Source organism: Montipora foliosa, chromosome 12, assembly GCF_036669935.1.
Source record: "Montipora foliosa isolate CH-2021 chromosome 12, ASM3666993v2, whole genome shotgun sequence".
NCBI classification, from domain to species: Eukaryota; Metazoa; Cnidaria; class Anthozoa; order Scleractinia; family Acroporidae; genus Montipora; species Montipora foliosa.
The window spans coordinates 19794867-19811852 of record NC_090880.1 but is presented as its reverse complement, the minus strand read 5'-3'; the positions used below and the strand labels follow the sequence as shown (position 1 = coordinate 19811852).

The window sequence follows — 16986 nt, the reverse complement described above, 5'->3', positions numbered from 1 at the left end:
CGTCTGCAAAACGAAGAAATCTAGGTCGTGGTCAGACATCAAGAAATTCTCGCTGTAATGCTCGCGGCTTGGATTTCGCACTGAATTGGTCGAAATGCGTCTCCTGCATGGAGACCTTATATCATTTAGAGGTTGCATCAGTTTGTTAAGCATCTGCCTTAGGGTACTTTCGATTATGTGAGTCTTCATATCACCTCAAATAGAGAAAAAAGCAAATTTCAACAATGTAAATTTAAAATAACTACTGTACACCCCGGCAAGACAATCTGCACGTAGCGATAAACAAATATTTCTTTTAACGAAACTCTGTTGGACGCGCAAGCAGTAGAGAATCTCTTAGCCAATAAGAAGAAAACTGCAGTATTGAAAAAGACCAATGATTCAAATCTCTAAACGCTCCTAAGATTGTTTTCAAAAGAATTTATTTTCGTGTGTGTTTTAAAGTCACGTTTCTTTTTACTTGTTAGCGAGCTATATGCCTGCAGTTGTTTAAACAAGTTCATATTGTTTACCTAGCGCCTGAGTTCTAGCTACAAGATAACGATATTTTATAGTATTTAATTGACCAGTATTCTCTAGTCTTTGTCACTGGCGATCGATATTTCCTTACCAAAATTTGAAGTGAAAACCTGTCTTAGCATGACAGGTAAGTCCAGCTTTTGTTAACAAGTCTCGTTGTGTTGCGCTCAAACTATTATACCGAGAGCAAACTGTACGGGATGGGTCAAAATTAGTTTTCTGCCTTGTTAGTTTTTGTTTTGTCGTTAGTTTTCGCTTTATAAAAGGCGAAATTGCTTTCTGTCAACGATTTGTACATCCTAAGCCAGCTGTTTTGTTTATGGACGGAACCTCGAGGCCAATTACGAGCCTCAATCCTCATTCAGCCAATAAAGTCTGGTGGCTAACTGCGCAAGTTGAACCAATACCAAGCTTTCAAGAGGCACGATTATTTTACTCGTATTAAAATTGGTATCGGAAAAACTTCTCGGCGGACAGAAAATGAAAAAAACGTGCTGGTAAATTCGACCAGTAGTCACATCAGTCAATCAGTGACGAACCGGATCAATCATATAATAGCCTCTAACTGGTGAGTTCATGTAGTTTAGTAGTGTTCGCAGCCATGCATTACTTTCTCTGGTAAGAAGCGGTTTTGATGAGAACTTGTGTTCCCGTCCAATTTGGTTTTGAGACTCCTTTTGGCCATTATAGCTTATAGCGTAAGATTCCGCGATCTCAGTCACGATTGCACCTTTTTGTCACTGGGATTCAACTTGTTATGACCGGCTTTTGTCGGTAAACCTTTCTAGTTGTCGAATGGATAATGCAGATAATAAGATTAGGGCCGGATGCCAGAGAACCGACGGACAACTAGACGAAAATTTTCTTTTAGAGGATATCGAACACAAGAGAGTTGAGATTTATGATTGCTTTAACTGGAAGGAACTTGTCATAGATGGATCGTAGAGATAAAAGACATTTAAATTTGACATTTTGAAGGAAACGTTTACATAAAGGAAATCATGGAAACAGACAGAACATCAGAACGCTACTTATTCCAAAAACAAGCGACACTTACTGTATAAAGTGAAAGAAGAGTGATTTTGACATGAGCAGTTTATTACAAAACATGTTATCCATGGGACCAGTTAGTGGTTGGCTATTGTAATTATTGTGACTGCAAGACGCGCAGCCAAAACCCTTGCACTTGTTATTCGAGGGAGCTCCTTTCGGTTGGCGCAATGTCCAGGTGGACCTGATATGATCAGTTTTGAATGGTATGTTCACGGATCATAACAAGCACCACGAAAGATAACAACCAGGTAACTTCCAGATTAAAAAAAAAAAGGATCGACTCTTGTCAAAGCTTAATGATTAAATAGTGAAGGTAATTATAACTTCTTGACTTAAAAATTGTAGATCTTGGAACATCCTATGTTGAGTGAAGTGTACAAACGAGGGAACCGTCCTTGAGGGAGCTGAGGTGAAGCTCCGCTGGATATTCGTCTTTAAAATGTGCGTACGAGTAGAGAGAGCACCTTATAAAAGAGCTTACAATTTTTTATGGTTGAGGAAAATAATTTGATGTTTTGAAGAATGACATTAAAGAAGACACTGATTGTGATGATGATGATGATGATGACGACGAAGACAGTGACGAGGAATATGATAATTCGTTGAAATTGAAGATACTTTTGAGTACCAAATTCTGCCTGCGGGTGTCGTGTATGATACTATTCGGATTCTTCTCTCCCAATCCAACTTATTTTAATTGAAAGGCTGTGTTGACTATCTTTGGGCAAGGTTATATAGAAACAATTGTTAAACGCCTTGAAAACTAAACAAAGTAAATGAAGACCCAACGTTGTCTTACGCAGATTATACTTCCCGACAAATTGTAAAGTTATCCGACTTTTTGACGGGGTCCCAAATCAATAAAAGGACGGTGTTTTTTTTAATTATGTGAATGCTTTTTCCCCGAAGACTCTCACAGTGAGTCCGAAAAGACTCTGAAGTTATCTGACAGCGAGCACTGAGCGTTCGCACGCGACTCGTAAAAATTAATGAGGAGACTTGAAATCTGAATACTGCAACACCCGTTTGGTTCTAGCTCAATGCCCGTTTTAATTTAGTACAAAACCTCTAAGAAAATGAGTTTTATTTGAACTGTGTTTCGTAATCCGTCATTTCAGCAAGCCCTTTGGATGTTTGTATATTCAGCATTAAGCGACATCTTTCGTCCTTAGTCATTGTACTTTCCTTTATCGTATTCAGGTCACGGCTCTGACATATATTCAGGTAGGATTCTTATTCCTCAATATAAACGATTGCGTTAGACACAAAACCTTGAGGGGACGTGAATTTTGCTTTACTCTAGATCTCTAGCAGCACGAACGACAAAGAACAGGAATATTATCATGTCGGATGTAGAACAGGTTTGCTGAAATTAAAGAACGTGAATCAGTTGCTCTTATGTGTGGTGTAATCAGGACAAATTTTAATTGCTCGTAAATCCTAGTACATGTCCCAAATTTAAAAATAAATCCGACTCTACTCGTTAAGAAAGCAATCGGTGCACTCATTCACGGAAAGGAGCCTTAATGGACGTGACAAGATGCGCCTGTAATTACTCGTACTCGTCCAGCATAGGGACCGTTTACCGTGAAAAATTATCATCATATCTCGAAAGAAAACGTCCACCACATTCTAGTTATGTAATCACAAGCTTTACATAGCTTATAGCTAACTTCTGTTTTGAGAGATAACACTTAAGTTTCATTCTGTACTTTTTCCAGCGTTTTCTCTAATAACAGACACTTTTGTCTCTTTCTTCGACACCCCAGGCTTGAAAGTGGTCTACAAGACTATACGACTTGCCAGCTGCCGCGGATGATTATAGTTATTGCATCTAGTCGACATTTTAGAATGTCATATTTTATACCGGTATTTTACACGTTTCATGTGCTTCTTAGTTTTTGTAAAGTTGCATTTCGCATTATTCTTCAGCTCAATGTAAATTTCACCATGATTTTCTCAAATGTGGCTAACCTACTAAAACAAGTAATATTTAGCTTGCAAATGAGTTTATGCAATTTTTTTTTCAAGCTGTAACACCAACCTGGTGCGGCCATCACTCACTCACTCAGCCGACTGCGCCGCAGTCGGCTACGAGCTTTCCCCAATTCATCCTGTCTTGAGCCATCAGCCGGATCTCTTCCGGTGTCGGAGGGTTATCTCGACACATCACTCTGGCGATGTACTGATGGAAGAGGGTCTTGGGACATCCTTCTTTCCTTTTACCGTGCCGTGGGTGGTATAGGGCATACTTATTGGCGGCAAGCTTGTCCTCTGGCTTCCTCAAGATGTGTCCAAGGAAGCGGAGCTGCCGTTGCTAGATTAGCTGGACACGTTTCTCCTGTTGGACTTGCCTGAGGACTTGTTCATTAGAAATGAAGTCCAGCCTCTTAATCCCAAGCATGATTCTGTAGCAGCTGGTGGCATAGCTGTTGAGTTTGTCCTCCAATTTCTTTGTTAGTGTCCAACCCTCACAGCCATACAGAAGGATTGACAGGCAGGTTGATTTGAACAGGTTTACCTTGAGGTTTGTAGGGACTGACTTGGATCACCACAGCCTTTCGAGCTCCAAGAATGTGGACCATGCCAGTCCGAGGCGTCGTTTGATGTCACTCTCAGACGAGGACATCATTGAACCCAGATAAATGAAGTCATCCACTAGTTTTATGTCAGTATTGTTCAAGGTCAAGTTTTTCTTACAGCTGGTATTAGTCATGAATTCCGTCTTCTGCGTGTTTATAACTAAGCCAATCTTCATGGCTTCCTCAGCAACAGTATTTAGCTGGGCTTGAGCTTGTTCAAATGAATTCTCCAGGAGGGCTATGTCGTCAGCGAAGTCGAGGTCGTTGACTACTTCCTTAGGATATCTGCTGGATCTTCTAGGCACTGTGGTGAAGCCATGGTTTCCCTCCGACCTTTTCATAGTGTAGTCAATCATTATGATGAACAGGAAGGGGGCCAGGACACCGCCTTGAAGAACAACTGTCGTAACCTCAAATTCTTTGGTAAGATGGGCGTCGACATTAACTGCACTTTTGGAGTTGGTGTATAGGGCCTTTATGGCCTCTACCAGGGGCTCTGGAATTCCATAGTGTCTTAGGACCTTAAACATTGCCTTCCGGGCGATGGAGTCGAAGGCCTTCTTGAAGTCGGTAAAGGTGGTGAACAATGGAAGCTGTTGATGAATATCTGTTCAGCGCAGCTTCGTCGTGTGCGGAAGCCAGCCTGGTTACACCTCAGAATCGGATCAACAAAGGGTCGTATCCTATTTAGCAGGATTCGGTTGTAGAATTTACCCGCTATCGACATAAGGGTGATTCCTCTATAGTTGGTCATCTCGTAAAGATTCCCTTTCTTGGGAAGCGGTAGAATAATGTTTGTGATCCATTGGGATGGTGGGATTCTGCGGACAAACACAGCATCACAGACCTGGTGCAAAACTTCTACCATTGGTTCCCGCCCGTATTTCAGGGCGTCAGCCGTTATGGATGCATCGCACCCCGGGGATTTCCCAGTTTTCATCTGTTTGATGGCCTTTCCTGGCTCCCCCTTAGTGAATCTACCAGTGTTAATTGGTAGATCTGTTTAGCCTGGGGGTGGGTCGATGTCAGCATTGTCTGACTTGTTATTCAAACGTTTCGAGAAATACTGTTGCCACTCAGACAGCAGTTCCTGTGTATTCTCGATCCGACCTTGTGCCATCTGCTTTCTTAACCTTTGCGGCAGCATTAGATGCCCTTATTCCAGATAACTCCTTCACCACGCTCCAAACAACATTGTGTTGGTTTTGGTCGGCTGCCTGTCTCAGCTCATTTAATTTCTCTTCTAGATATTTTATCTCATATTGCTCATAAGCTCTGTTCAATTCGGCATTTAAGTTTTGGCACTTTTCCCTGTTTTCTACAGTGCGGCTGGTGTTGCGAGCCTGTTTTGCCTTGTTCCGTTCTTCTATTAGTTTGTCGGTAGCCTGAAAGTTAAGAAATTATTTGCCTGTGTCAGTTTAAATTAAAAAATACACCAATACATCACTAACGTTTCATGTTAAACCGGAGAATTAGGGAAGCAGATGTTCGAAGGTGTAATAGCTGTTGAGTTTCAGTATTCCGCAGTTATCGAGTTCCATAAGACGGTATAAAACTTAAAAATGCTTTGCTTTAAAATCAGAAAAGAACCAATTCACTGAATTCACGGTTGCTGTTGAGAAAAGTGTATGCCACGCAAAACAAGTTGCGTCTCGGTAACCTGAAAGTTAAGAAATAATTTGCCTGTGTTTAAATTAACAAATACACCAATACATCACTAACGTTTCATGTTTAACCGGAGAATTAGGGAAGCAGATGTGCGATGGTGTAATAGCTGTTGAGTTTTTTTTTTGTCAGTTATCGAGTTCCATAAGACGGTATAAAAGTTTACCTCTCTGTTTTCAGCTGCTGTCGTATACGGCATTCAAATTGTCAGCAAATCGACAGCATTTAACTCTTGCAACCATGTAGGCATAACATATGCCATTAATTTATTTTGTTATCACACGCAGTTACAAATATCCCAGTTCGACTTGAATCATCATGCAGTTTGGCAATAATCTTGATTTCACGTGCGCGCAACGCCCCTTCTTCCGGGCTAGAGGTAAAAAATGCGGCCATGGGGTCTGACATTTGCATGATTTAGGTCTTAATAACTTGAGGTCTCAAACAGGTTGACGATATTATTTACGAAAGCATTAATTGGTTAAGATTGCCCTTGAGTGGTTGAGAACATTTACGACTGACCAACATGACCGTGGCTTTTAAAAGCCTGTAGTCTATTCAAAAGTCATCTCAGTTTATTGTTCAGTCACAACCGGGTAACGCTGAGTTGAAGGTATACCAATTTGCCCCTTTTTATTCTTTAAACATTGCAAACCTAAGCTAATATGTAGTGGTAAAAAAATGTGAGAATGTTTCTTCATATGACGCTTCAGTGCATCTTTTCGATTAAGGGCATGGCCGCACCGTTCGCAAGTAAAGGAAATTCCATAGTGAATAGATTCCTTATGTCGCACAAGATTTCTCTTCTGTGGGAACCGTTTCTCACAAATGTCACAAATGAAAGCCATGCTACTCATAAACCACTTGTCTCTGCTCCACTCTCCGCTAGTACTCGTGTTGAAATGAACGTATGTTTCCTCGGCGACAGAATTTATCTTGCTATGACTACTAATTTCACTGGCTGAAACTGGTTGTCATTGTGGCGCCAATCGGGCATGTTCAGGCGCGTGGACATAGCTCATTGTGTAGTTTGTATATGTGCAATCAATTGTGACGATCCTGTTCAGGTTATTAAATATTCTCATAGGAAACAACATGGACGCTTAGTATGAGTGTAATCAAGCGTATCGGTCCCGTTGAAGTTATTAATTATTCAAATCACGTTTCATTAGAAAACAATAGCGCTGACTAATCAACGGCAGTAACTTCATGTAAGAAAAGAGGTGAAAACTTAAAAAAACAGTTTTTTAAACACGTTTGGGTGAAGGGTTAGGGTTAGATTCTCAGACTCGGCATCATATGTGGGTTGAGTTTGTTGGTTTTGTACTCTGCTCCGAGAGGTTTTTCCCCCGGGTACTCCGGTTTCCCCTCCGACCTCAAAAACCAACAATTTGATTTGATTTTTTCTCATTTCAGTTGATTTCTGTCTACAGTGTCCCCAATTTGGGCTCCAGCGCCCCTTTCTTTTTCCATTTCTTTGAAACCCTGACTCACGAGAAATATTTACTAGCTGACAAGCTGTGGAGTAAGGATGTCAGCTGGGAAACCAAAGTGTGATAATCGAATGCATTTTTGGACTCTTATCAGTGCCAGTAATTCATTTTGATTCTGTTTAACTTATAGATTGATGTTTAGCCGTAATTAAAAGAAGGCAAAGAATGGCTCAAAATATTACGCCTCTGCAAGAGATCATGAATTTCACATTAAAATCGTCAGCTGAAAGTTTTCCCGAATTGCGAACGTATCGTTACATAAAACTGGCGTCCGCGATTGTCCTATGTATTTTATCACCGATTACAGCAATTCCCAACGCTCTTCTGTTGACTGCGATATACAGAGGTCCTTTGCGCTGTTTCCGAACACCGATGACTTATCTCATCGCTGGTCTTGCAGTGGCCGACCTTCTAACGGGAATCTTCGTGGAGCCGATGGTTGCGTCGTGCTACTTCGCAGATTTCAGGAACAAGGCGAGTTTGAGTTATCGATTGATGTATCGCATTGGTGGGATAATCTCTGGCGTTACAATAACAGAGTCATACTTCATAGTCCTTGCGCTTTCAATTTGTCAGTATATCGCGGTAAGGTATCCGCACCAGTTCAAAGCAATTGTCTCCAGAAATCGGGTATTCACTTCCCTAGCGGTCAGCTCTGTTTACATCACTTGCTTCAGTATGCTTCAATTCACTGGAATTGACTATAAAACCTACTTAAAAATACACCTCATTTTACATGCTACGTTTATATCAGCTACCTTGGTGGTCGTGCAAGTTATGCTATTCTTGGCTTTCAATCGTCACCTTAAACACAGCAGATTACTTCAAAATTCATCCGCGCATATCGCAGCATCATTGAAAAACAGACACAGCGAACGACAATTTACAGTCATGATTTTCTATTTGGCAGCTATTCTTTTAGCTTCATGCTTTCTTCACGTTGTTGCTTTCTACATTTTTCTTTTCAAGAAGCCAACAAATCGTGAAGAGAATATCAACATCCACAGTTTACTTCTAATCAGTGACCTAATGCTTTACATCAAAGTAGCATTGGATGTATTCATTTACGCATGGAGAAATCCGTCTTACAGAAGAGCTCTTTGGTGGACGTTGTTGGGGCGAAGAACCTACAGGCGGGTCTCCGTTTGCCGTAAATCAACCGATGGTATTTCACCCGGACACCTGCATGCGCTAGAGGGACCTGGTACACAAACTGCAACTGCTGGCAAAGACTTAACATAATCGATGCCTCACAATCATTAATATTAATTGCAATTACTATGACCATTGCGCTCGCCTGCGCGCAGAGCCTTTGTCCTCCCTTCCATTCTCCAGCTTCCCCTGCGCGGGATCCTCTGTGATAGCGCGTAGACTCTACGTTTAGTTGTAATAAAACATTACCAACACCTTGTCTTCATGCAGAAAAAACTTATATGAGATAAGATCAGATCCAAAACTGAGGACACTTCTCATAGCCAAAGCTCGAGCGCGCGCCACAAATGAGAACACTTTTTCATCAACCGAGCGCGGGGTCGAGGGCGGCCGCAGGTGAACACAGGGGGCGTTGGTGAGCAGTGCAGAGTGAAGCACCTCCTTGACATTCAAAAATATTGTGAACGCTTTAAAATTTCAGTCGACTTTACTACTGCTCACCAGGGTGGTCTAATACTTCGAATAAAAACATTGCCATGTTGCCAAGAGTTTAGAATTTCGCAGCAAGAAACACTGCTAATTCACGGAAATTTGATCACAAAACGCAGGTCCTCGGAGCATCAGGGGGGCTCCCTATGAGCATTTTTTCGATGCGTACAGTTAGAATTTTCACATCCAAGTGTAATAAAGGTTTAGCCCCTGGCTATCTTAGCGATAGGTTTGCAACACGATTTTCAGTTTATTGCAATAAGTGTAGTCTAAACATTTCAGTTCAATTACAGATCGGCTGGGGCAGCGCACATTACTACATCGTGCGATCATCCTTTGAAACTCGCGCTTGCGCACTATCACTGATATAATAGCTGTCTCCGGACTTTAAAGAAACATCCGAAGAAATTATTTTTTAATGAACGTTTTAGTTAGATAAATTACATTTCCTTTGGAGAACTACTAAAATTATTAGTTTGCTATTATGTCACTGCACAGTTCTTTGTGGATGCACTGTTCTTATGTTCTATTCCGTTGTATTTCCAGGAACGTTTTTCTTATCTTTGCAAGCAATTTTCCACTTTTAAAGCTGGGACATATCTCACCTCGGGAAAGAAGTTTATCATTTCAAATGTTCACTTAATCATCACAACTGGCGCATTCAAAATTACTGTTTGATTTAAGTTATTATTCTTCTGGTCGTAAAAATGAACACAAAGCTTTGTACATGTAATCGCATAGGCTCGAGGACAATTAAGCATTAATTTCCCGCGTATTTTCAAAAGTTTCACAAAATTGCCCGAGTCGCGAAGCAAAGAGGGCAATTTAGAAAACACTTGAAAATACAAGTGAAATTAATTCTTAATTGAACAGACTTAACTGATTAGAGTGTAATGTGAAGTGCTAAGTTTCTACCCCATCTGAAGCATGTGAGCGTTAGCCCTACTAATGGAAATAGGCCCACACAAGGACAGAGAAAAACTCTGACCAGGGTGGAAATTGAAACTTAGCACTTCACATTACACTCCAATCAGTTAAGTCTGTTCAAATATAAGTGCTACACGGCCAACGTTTGCAAAAACGTAATCTTTCCTTGTAATTCTTAATTGCACGAGGGCACATTGTACGAGGGTACATGTTTATGACATAAAGGACAAAATTATTGAGGGAAGCCCGTTCAGTTCCGAGACAAATGACAACACGCTCCCATTCGATTAAAGTTCAATTCAATAAATCGTTGCTGTCAAAAGCAATAGCGCTTAATTTAATACCCTGTTTTTAATAAAATTATTAACTAACAAATAAACCAACCGTTCTACTACTTTGCATGCATTTTTACAAAGAGTTAATGCAATGTTAATCAGTTTGTGACGTCTGACTCGGTCGTGAACAAAAGATGCTTGGATTTTCGCAACTTTCGAAGCCTATAAAATGGCAGGATTTGTTAGAAAAAATGGCCGCAATACGTTTCGAACAGTTGCAAAGATTCATTTTAGCTAAAACATATTTTGGGGTTAGGGGCACTTTATCCTCCACCCACTTTTGTTTTGGAGGCGACATACTTTTTCGCATCTCATTTGGCAAATGGGAGCTCCAGTCATCATGTCATAATCATTCCATTTACACGCGCGTAGCTTTTTGCGTTTACCACTTGTTTCGCAGGCTACTATAAAAGGTGAGGAACATGTCTCTCGAATTGTAAAATATGTTACATAAACTTCTAATCCAGCAAAATTTGTTTTCCGGTTACTTTTTTTGGTTTATAGAGAACATTTCTTTCTTCGATGACATAATATTCGCGAAAAGGTTGAAGTATATACATACAAGGCTAAAGGATATAAATTTATAAAACTATGAAAACAGAACGTTTTCGACTACAGTCGAACCCCCGGTGGTGACCACCTCTCGTAAGCGACCGTGAGGTCCCACTTTTAGGGCTAATAGTTTGAAATTTTCTTTTTAACCCGCATTCCTGGGAAGAGAGGGAAGTTTCTCAATGGGAAGTACCGGATCTTTTTTCTGGAAATTTACTTTATGCATGAATAAAACATTTAAAATTTTAAAGAAAAAACGCACGTACACAGGAATCTATCAGTGGGAAAAAAAGAGACGACCTTAAATGTTGATAATTGATTTCGTGATAGACTCTTCTGTCATAAATATCTAGGCAACTGCTTTATTGATGTACGGAGCAGGAATCGTCAGTGGGAACGAAGAGGAACTTCAACCTTCATTGAAAAGGTGGGCCTGTTGCAGAAGACCGCGCTCTTGGGGACTGGCAGGATTGAGGAAGGCCAAGGTGCTTGAGGAAGTATACAAACAACTGTGCGTATACAGAAATAACAAAGATAGTGATGATAATAACAACAATAACGACGATGATGGTGTCTCTGAATAATAATAATAATAATAATAATAATAAGAAGAAGAAGAAGAAGAAGAAGAAAAAGAAGAAGAAAAGATAAAGGAACAGCCGCCAACAATTATAGACCTATAACGTGCTTGCCATTAACATGGAAATAATTGACAGGCATAATTGCTGATGAGATTTATGAATACTTAGACTCAGAAGTGATGCTACCTGAAGAGCAGAAAGGTTGTAGAAGGAAAGCGAGAGGAACGCATGATTTACTGTTTATAGACAAAATGATTTTAAAGGAAGTAAAAACTAGAAAGAAAAATCTCGCAACAGCCTGGATTGATTACAAAAAGGCATTTGATTTGATCCCGCATTTATGGATTTTAGAATGTTTTAAGATGCTTGGAATAAAGGAAGAAATCAGGAAACTATTAGAGGAGAGCATGAAGAATTGGAGAGTTGAGTTAGTGTGTGGAACGGCATCACTTGGGGAAGTTTCAATCAATAGAGGAATTTTCCAAGGGGATTCCCTGTCATCATTATTATTCGTGATAGCACTAATACCGTTGACTCACATCTTAAGAAAAGCCGAGCCAACATACAAATTCTCTGATGATAGAGAGAGAATCAACCATCTCCTTTTTATGGACGATTTAAAGCTCTACGCCATGAATGAAAAAGGATGGGGACTCCCTAATCCAAACGGTGCGGGTGTTCAGTGAAGATATAGGGATGGAATTTGGAATAGAAAAGTGTGCTGTATTAGTAATGAAGAGAGGAAAAGTTGTTAAATCAGAGGGTATAAAATTACCGGACTACAAAACCATACAAGGACTGAAAGACGGTGATAGTTACAAGTATTTGGGCATACTAGAAGCTGACAGGATTAAACATGAGGAGATGAAAGAAACAGTAACCAAAGAATATAAAAGGAGGGTACGGAAGATTTTAGAAACGAAACTTAATGGGGGTAACCCTTGTCAAAGCTATTAACACGTGGGCTATTCCTCTCCTGAGATATTCTGCTGCATTCCTGGACTGAAGAAAGTCAGAGTTACAAGATCTAGAAAATTAAATTACCATGCATAATGGTCTCCATCCAAAGAGTAATGTCGATCGTATCTACATACCGAGAGAATAAGGTGGACGAGGTCTGATTAGTGTTGAAGACTGTGTAGAATCTGCTACCTTGGGGTTGGAGAGATATATCAATGATAGTGATGAAAGACTGATAAAGGCCGCTAGAAAGATCAGCGGTGGTCATAATAATGAAACAGAGGTCGAGTATAAGATACGTAAGAAAAATGAAAGAAAGGAACAGTGGAGGGAAAAGGTTATGCACGGACAATTTGTACGACAGACGGAGGAATATTGGGGAATGAATCCTGGTTTTGGTTAAAGAAAGGAAGTGTAAAAAGGGAGACTGAGAGTCTTATTATGGCAGCACAAGAACAGGCGCTTGCAACGAATCTGATGAAAGCTAGAATATATCAAACTCAAGAGGACAGTAAATGTCGAATGTGTAGAAAGGTGGATGAAAGCATAAATCATATTGTGAGTGAATGCCCTAAATTAGCACAAAAGGAATATAAAAGGAGACATGCCTGGGTGGGTAAGAAGATCCATTGGGAAGTTTGTAAAGAGGAAGGTTTCATTGTCAACGAGCAGAGGTATGAACATGTACCTGAGCCAGTACTAGAGAATGAGAGATGTAAAATATTATGGGATTTTACGATACAGACTGATCACGTGATAGAGGCAAGAAGACCGGACATGATTGTTGTTGAAAAGAGAAATAAATGTTGCAAAATAATAGATTTTGCAATACCATATGATAGCCGTATTGAGGAGAAAGAAGTCGAGAAGGTAGTGAAATACCAGGATCTAGCAAGAGAATTGAAGAAGTTATGGAAAATGAAAACAATGGTAATTCCTATTGTAATCGGAACATTTGGAACAGTTCCAAAAGATCTAAAGAAGAGACTAGAGAATATTGGTATAGAGACCAATATAGACGAGCTTCAGAAAAGTGTTATTTTGAAAACGGCAAGGATTCTTAGGAAGGTCCTAGAAGTTTGAGGAGACTTGTTGTCACCAAGCTTCCTGGAGTACGGAAGTTCCATTGGAAGTCCAATGTGCGAAAACAAGATAATGATAATAATAATAATAATAATAATAATAATAATAATAATAATAATAATAATAATAATAATAATAATAATAATAATAAGTAGCTAAGGGTAACCGTTTTCATTGGGACATCTGTAAACAGCTTGGAGTGGAATGTGGGGACAAATGGTACGACCACAACCCAGAACCTGTAACGGAAAATGAGGATATCTCACCACTCAGACGGACAAGAGGCTACCACACAATAGACTTAACTGATTAGAGTTTAATGTGAAGTGCTAAGTATCTACCCCATATGAACCATGTGAGTGTTAGCCCTACTGGTGGAAATGGGCCCACACAAGAACAGAGAAAAACTCCTATCAGGGTGGGAATTGAACCCACGACCTTAGCTTAGTCGGTAAAGCAGCGGTGATCTAATCCGTTCGAAATATATGAGACAACAAATGGTAGGAATTTCCCAGTTAGTGCATCAAACCTCTTTTTAACGCCAACAGAAGGGCGAACCCCCCTAAATAAACAATACAAGGAGCCTGGGTATACGCACAAGGCCCTGGTACTTAGATCTCGCGGACCCATGATGCTTCGGTGGCTTTTTTCCTTGTGCTTCAAACCTTTCGGATATTTAAAATCGCTGAACATGTTCCATAGACGACACAAGTTGCTTAAAAGGACTCGCTACCGGTCGTCATTTTCCCGCCAAAACTCTATCGTCGCCTGACATACATCATGAAGGGTCCCCGCCGAAACGGCGCAAGGACGAAAACAATTCCCTTCAGAAGATTCTTCAGTCGATTGAACGTCTTTCCAACCGAATAGACTCGTTAGAGTCCCAAGCAAATCAGCCAGAATCTATTGCAGATACTGATGACGATGCTGTGTCGATTATGGCTGGCGAAACGTCAGTCTTGGACATAGGTGAGCCTTTGGCGACCAAAGTGTCTTTTTAAGACTGCTACTACGCCCGTTGGGGCACCCGTAGAGCCTATTAAGGCACACGTAGAGCGTATTCAGGCACCTGTAGCGCCTATTAAGGCACCAACAGAGTCTAATAAGACACCAAAACTCGGCGAAATCTAGTGATGATCATGGGCTGTTCGACCCAATACTCAGCTATCTATCTTGAGACGACAGAGAGTCCTCGCAGCCATAAACCGTTCGAGGACAAACCTCGTGGAACTACCTCTTCCTAATGAAAAATCATGGCTATTTGGAGATGATTTCCCCTCTTTAGCCTCAAAACCGGCCGAGTTGTCAAGGGGTCTCACGAAAAATTTGGCACAAACTAAAGGGAAATCCTTTTCTAGACGCAATAATAGTTCTCAGTCTCAAAGCAAACATAGAGACACCTTTAACAAGTATCAATCCACTGGGTATTCAAACACTTCTAAATCTCAGTCAAATTACCAAGGGCCTCGTTCAAAAAACGGGCTTTTTCGTCCCCCTCCCTAGAAAGGACGTCATCCAGACTCTCAGAGTGCATAGTGTCTTGGAGAACCCTAACATCGGACCCACAGATTCTCTCAATTGTTTCAGGTTACAAGATAAGCTTCCTCAAAACTTCTTTTCAAAAGTCTCAACCATTTACCGAAGCATCGGGTAGAAGGCACTCCTAATATCCCAGGAAGTGAAGGAGATAAATTATTGCAACAAGGGGCCATACAAAATAGCCCTTTTACCGGAGGCGGTTTTTACAGCCGCCTATTTCTTGTACCCAAGAAGGGAGGATCTATGCATCCGGTGATAGACCTAAGTTCTTTGAACAAGTTCATTGTAAACGAGCATTTCCAGATGGAAAACCTCAGTTGCCTAAAGACGTTGCTTTTACCAGGAGATTTTATGACAAATATAGATTTAAAAGATGCTTACCTTTCTGTGCCCGTGCACGAGACTTCTCGAAAGTTCCTTCGCTTGTTTTGGAAGGGAAGATGTTACCAGTTCAAAGCTCTTCCATTCGGCCTGTGTTCAGCCCCCAGAATTTTGCGAAAGCTCTAAAACCTGTTGCTGCATTCCTGAGGACCATTCGAGTCCTTATATACCTGGACGGCTTTCTTCTTTTGGCTGTAACAGTGGAGGAAGCTGTGAAAAATGCTCAACTGGTAGTGAGTCTCCTTCAGTCTCTAGGTTTTACAATAAACCTCAAGAAATCATTACTGATTTCAAGACAAGCGATAACCTTCCTGGTTTTCCAAATAGACTCAACGTGCATGATACTATCTCTCCCGGCAGAAAATACCGACAAAATTCTAGACTGTTGTCGCCGTCTGCTCGTTTCTCAAAGTATCACACTGTGAAACCTTCCAAGTTTAATAGGTCTGTTAGAGTCCTCGAGACCAGCTATTTGGCGAGCTCCACTTCACGATGCCTTGATTGCCCTGTCACCGAGTGCCAGAGTAGAGCTTGCTTGGTGGTTGAAACACACCGTAAATGCAAATGGCAGTCCCGCACACCTTCCTACGCAGGATATGATCATCACAACCGACGCCTCCAAGAAAGGTTGGAGTGTCGTGCATCAATCCTTTCAGACCAATGGCAAATGGTCCCAAAAAGAGTCTCTCCAACACATCAATTATCTACAGCTAAAAGCGAAGGCAGGTCTCACGTAACCACATCTCTGCAACTAGACAATAGGACCGGCATTGCTTATATCAACAACAAAGGGGGTACACGTTCCCCCCAACTTATGACTTTGGTATTAGAGATGTGGGATTGGTGTCAGGAAAGAGACATCCTTGTGATAGCTTCTCACATCCCAGGAAGAGACAACGTCTCAGCGGACAAGGAGTCCAGAGAATTCACGGACAGGAGCGAGTGGAAGTTGCACCCAATAATTATTCAGCCTTTTCTGCTGAATTGTCACACCTATCTATTTGCGAGTCGTCTAACCAGTCAACTCGCGGATTAAATCATTTGGAGACGCGACCCGGGAGCCATCCACACAGACGCCTTCACGATAAACTGGGCTACCCCCCCCCCCCCCCCCCTCCTCCTCCCCTTCAATCTGATATCGAAAACCTTGACGAAGGTAACAACCGACCAAACAGAACTAATTCTCGTTGCTCCAGTTTGGCAAGCCCAGCCCTGGTGGTGCTGAGACTTCTAATATCTCAGCCAGTGTTGCTCCCGAACAGTCCAACCCTGTTAATAACGGACCCGAACGCCCTGAACCGCGTTCATCCAATGTATCCTCGTCCTCACTTGGCCGTGTTTCACATCTCTACCAACGTTTCCAAGCTGAGGGCATTCCAACAAACGTTGCCGATTGTTAATCAAATTTTCTTGAGTACTATCAAGTTTTAAGCGCAATACCAAGCTTTATGTCTAAAAAAGTGGGAGAGATGGATAACACGAGCGTGGAGGGTTTTGTCCAAGGGGCCCCATCTTTTATGCTTGATGAGAACATAGTGTTAAATTTAGAGAAATTAAGATGTCGAGATTTTTATTGGCTCTTGAATTTTAAACTACACCAGTCAACTCCAGCTCGCTTACAGCGTTGGAGTAAAATACTTTCAATTGACAGTGTCTCATGGGGAGAATCTTTTAA

General features: G+C 41.1%; 1 protein-coding gene and 1 pseudogene across 1 annotated transcript; both read left to right on the top strand.

Moving 5' to 3' along the window:
• The first annotated feature begins 739 nt into the window (after positions 1-739).
• On the top strand, positions 740-10674 carry LOC137979484 (adrenocorticotropic hormone receptor-like). The gene is made up of 2 exons (XM_068826740.1): positions 740-1087; positions 7443-10674. The coding sequence occupies exon 2, from the start codon at positions 7478-7480 to the stop codon at positions 8552-8554; it is 1077 nt and encodes a 358-aa protein (XP_068682841.1). The 5' UTR covers positions 740-1087; positions 7443-7477; the 3' UTR covers positions 8555-10674.
• A 1370-nt stretch (positions 10675-12044) lies between these two features.
• On the top strand, positions 12045-16536 carry LOC137980938 (uncharacterized; annotated as a pseudogene).
• The last annotated feature ends 450 nt before the right edge of the window (positions 16537-16986 follow it).

Excerpts from the sequence above, each read along its gene's own strand:
- LOC137979484 (XM_068826740.1), top strand. The coding sequence starts at position 7,478 with ATGGCTCAAAATATTACGCCTCTGCAAGAGATCATGAATTTCACATTA.